Source organism: Anguilla anguilla, chromosome 3 (genome assembly GCF_013347855.1).
Source record: "Anguilla anguilla isolate fAngAng1 chromosome 3, fAngAng1.pri, whole genome shotgun sequence".
Taxonomy (NCBI): domain Eukaryota; kingdom Metazoa; phylum Chordata; class Actinopteri; order Anguilliformes; family Anguillidae; genus Anguilla; species Anguilla anguilla.
Genome location: NC_049203.1, coordinates 27,278,077 through 27,282,186, shown reverse-complemented (window position 1 = coordinate 27,282,186; position 4,110 = coordinate 27,278,077). Strand labels below are relative to the sequence as shown.

General features: G+C 43.6%; 1 protein-coding gene across 1 annotated transcript; it reads right to left on the bottom strand.

Annotated features, from left to right (window-relative positions):
* Positions 1-269: 269 nt before the first annotated feature.
* LOC118222776 (putative claudin-24) lies at positions 270-2,467 on the bottom strand. Its single transcript, XM_035408601.1, has one exon. The coding sequence runs from the start codon at positions 2,180-2,182 to the stop codon at positions 1,520-1,522; it is 663 nt and encodes a 220-aa protein (XP_035264492.1). The 5' UTR covers positions 2,183-2,467; the 3' UTR covers positions 270-1,519.
* Positions 2,468-4,110: the final 1,643 nt, after the last annotated feature.

Genomic DNA, 4,110 nt, shown 5'->3' with positions numbered 1-4,110 from the left:
TGACCGTACCTTTAGAAAAAGTTGAAATATTTTTTTATTAAATAGGTAAACCATCAGAGTAGAAAGATTGTCTTGAGTATTTTTAACCCTGCAGTTATGAAATTAGAAGTCATAAGTAAAGTTAAGCACCTTAAATCTGTTACAGCAAATAAATTCAATTTTATGTTTTGTAGTAAAAATGATTGGTGTACACTGAAGAAATACAGTCTCTCTGGACTGTAAATTAGAAAAACAGTTATTCACTGATTTATTACAGGTTGTTTCTAAAATGCAAAAATGTTTATTTAGGGTTTAAAATTCAAAGAAGAGACTTTATCATAGGGGATCTGATGAACACGGGTCGTAATATGAATACAATACAAGGGTTAATCAAGTTCATTATCCAAGGTAAATGTGTCTGTCACAGAATGAGAAGGTGTAAAATCGTAAACCTTGCTTACAAATTAAACAAAATACTCTGAGAACTGTGATATTACTGCTAACATGCTATTAATTTTTAGTGTGCCAATAATAATTAGAATTATAATCATACTATAACTTTTTGCCACATTAAATACACTCTGCTGTGCACATTTACAACAATAAGAACGGGAAACTATTTAAATAACTACAATAAAATGAATATAGACAAAGAATCAAATAACAAAACATTTTTCTTGTTAATTCGTTTTATATATTTGCCCTTTTCACAATAAAATGACACAATAATTAATTTACACTGTATTCCGACTGTGATTGTGTGACTGATTTAACCACTGCAGTATTCTACATCAACACACAGTCTCAGAAAGTGTGTGGGACAAGTGTTTGGGTAAATGGTAAATACATTTTACGATTACAATCATTGCATCTTAGTCATACTGGCTCTTATTTCACCAGTACAATTTGGGGCATCTTCAAAGAACAACGGCAGGAACATCTGCAATTGGCATGGAGTTAAAAAGACAATTCATTGGCAGTCTTCAAAACTGTCAAGCACTCTAGTGCACCATTGCTTATGGGTAGCATGTATACAAAGAGAAAAAAGCTTGCAGTTTCAAAATCAAGATTGAGAATACCAAAATATGTCTCACTAGATTATTCTATCATATTTATACATTTTCATTTGTCTTAATACACACACACACACACACACACACACACACTGTCAAAACATCTCAGTTCTGCAAGAACTACTAAATCATCTAAGAAGTACTAAATGCTCTTAAGTACTGAATTGCCAAGTGTGAAAGCAGTTACCAGGACGAAAAAAAGATACATTTGACAGGAAGTAGTGGCAGGGATTTTAACTATTGTATTTTAAAATGTATTTTTTAAATTTCATTTCAAGTTCAGCTCTCATGCAAAACCCCATGTGAATTGTCCTAGTAACATATCAGCAAGGATAAAAAATAATAAAACATTTTTAAGAAAAAGGGTGAACAGAAGGAATGAGAAAGAGCGGGGAGAGAGAAGGACAGAGAGAATGAGGGGAAAGAAAAGGACGGGGTCTGTCTCTTCTCTTCGGAGAGAGGGGGGCTCAGACGTACTCTGACCTCTTCCTGGACGAGGGCTCCAGGGTTCGGACCTCGTGCCTCTGCCCGGCCGGGGGGCGGCGTCTCTCCCCCCGGGAGCAGAGGCAGGAGCTCACCAGCAGGACCCCCGCCACCATGTGGAGGAACCCGGCCGCCCAGCCGCAGAACAGGGCGTCCCCGAACTCCCAGCGCGGCACCACGTCCGGCACCGTCTCGTCGAAGAAGCGCAGCACCGTCAGGTGCGCCATGTAGGACACGGGCACCAGACCCATGACCCCCGCCGCGAGGCAGAGGATCCCCCCCAGCATCTTCATGGCCCTCTTGGCCCGCCAGCCGCCCGGGCCCTTGCAGCAGTTGATCAGGTGGAGCCCCGGGATGGGCGCCAGCATGCCCAGGATGCCCACGGCCAGGGCGGAGCACATGAGGATGCGCGCCAGCTTGATGTCCGGGGGCAGCCCCAGGAGGCTGTCGTACGGCCGGCACTCCATGCCCCCCAGGTCCTGCACCACGCAGGTCTCCCACAGGCCCAGCTCGTAGCTCTCGGTGGGCAGCAGTTCGGTGGACAGCGTCAGCCACTGGCTCATCATGGTGGTGGAGATGGAGCACAGCCAGGCCACGATGGAGATGAACATTCCCAGCAGCTCCAGGGCGCACGCCACCTGATCCATCGCTCCGGAGGGCTCTTCCTCTACCCCCTGTCCCCCCCGCCTCTCGCCTCGCTTGGCTGGCCGCTGAGGGCTCTCACGCCGCCGTCTCCAGCGAGGAGTGCGTGGTGTGGGCACTGGCGCTTCAAAACGCCGGCCGATTAGCGCCGGCTACTTCAGCGGGGGCTGAGAGCGGCTCCTGGAAAATCAGCTCCTTCTCTGTCTCTGTCTCTCTCTCTCTCACAAAAAAAGAACAAATCATCTGTGGTTGAGAGGAGCGCTGCTTCTTGACATTTTTCCCCCTCCCCTCTTTGCTAAGAGAGGGTGAGAGAGAGAGAGAGAGAGAGAGAGAGAGAGAGAGAGGGAGGGAGGGAGGGAGGGAGAGAGGGAGGTTCAGAGGCAAGGACAGCAAAACGGCAAGATTCAACAAGATTTCCTGCCAGTCTCCAAACTGTTGGCCGCATGGGATGTCATTGAAGCGCAGACAGGATGTTATTAAGAGACAGATCTTCATCATTTCAGACATGATGGCCTCTTCTTATTTATTGTGCTTCCCCACGTCATTGTTTTTGTCTGTTTGGATAACGTCTCCATTGAGGACACAGCCACGGAGCAGAGTTACTAACGAGCGATCAAATTAAACGAGAGAAAGTGGGAGGGAATGTTATGCAACACCGCCGCTGCTATACTTTCCAACCTGCCTGACTGGCAGGGGAACGATACGCTTTCCAAACCTGCGGCCTGTAGACGGGCCTAAATATGCAAGGACTTTAATGTGCCTGCCTGATTTCAAACCTTCACACATCACAGCTTCCTTTGTCTTTGTGCTGCTTCTTTCCAGATCATTTATGTTTCACAGTCCAGAAGCATTCACAAGCAGTAGCAATACTATTTTCAATACACAGTGAGACATTTTCCCAGAAAATATGTTAGCAAATTCCTTCAAGTCATTTTCAATTTTTAATGTTTTTCCGATAAATTTAAAAGCTTTAAAATGCTTTGTGGTGGCTGTAGTAAAAAATCTTATCGGAATAATATATTTAATTGTTGATTGAGACAAATTGACTGACAGTATTGTATAATTAGCAAAAAGAGCTGAGTTAAAATATGCCATGTTATAACATGTCACATGATAAAATAAAATTTGTCTCATGTGAAACTGGAGTGCTAAAATTAATTGTGCATGTTATGTAGTTAAAAACTAATGTAATACTCAATAAATGCTAAAAACTTTAGCCTTATTGAAATGTAACATTGATGAAGGTGTATTTGCAAATGTCACGTCGTGTGTGGGAGTCACATGATCCACTGTAAAAAACTCCACCATCTACTCCTCCATGGGCTATACAAATGCAACAATTCTTACCTTATTTTGTGTGCTGAAGCTACAGATCTGCGGTCTGAAAGTGGGCATTTTGTTGCGCGTGATTGGGAAACATGTCAGCGCACAATAGCCTTCTATTATTCATCTGAGCTATGATGTGAACACAACGGAGACCATGGTCACAGGAGGTAGGAGGCTGAGGAGGAATGATCAGGAGAAAAAAAAAACATTTATAGACTGAAATAAAAACACAAACACAGGAACAGCATAGACAGAAATCTCACAAACCCCCTCCTCTTTTTCTCCGAACTCCACTCCATGGGGAAGCAATCAGCTGACCAGATGATAAGATTGTGACTTTCCACCCTTTCTGTGTGTGCGACTCTGCGTGTCTGTGTGTGCGTACACGTGAGTGTATGTGTGTAAGCCCAGGCTAACTGGTTTCTGTGAATGGTACATTCACTATATATGTCCTTCATAGAAATCAAGGAAAAGGTTGCATTAGATTTGCTGGCTACTTTTTTCCTTTTGAACTTTGTGACAGAGGTCTGTTTCAAGATACTTGATAGACATTTGTTCGTCTGGAAGAATTATTCTTAAAACAAACTAAACAAAATAAACTTCAACA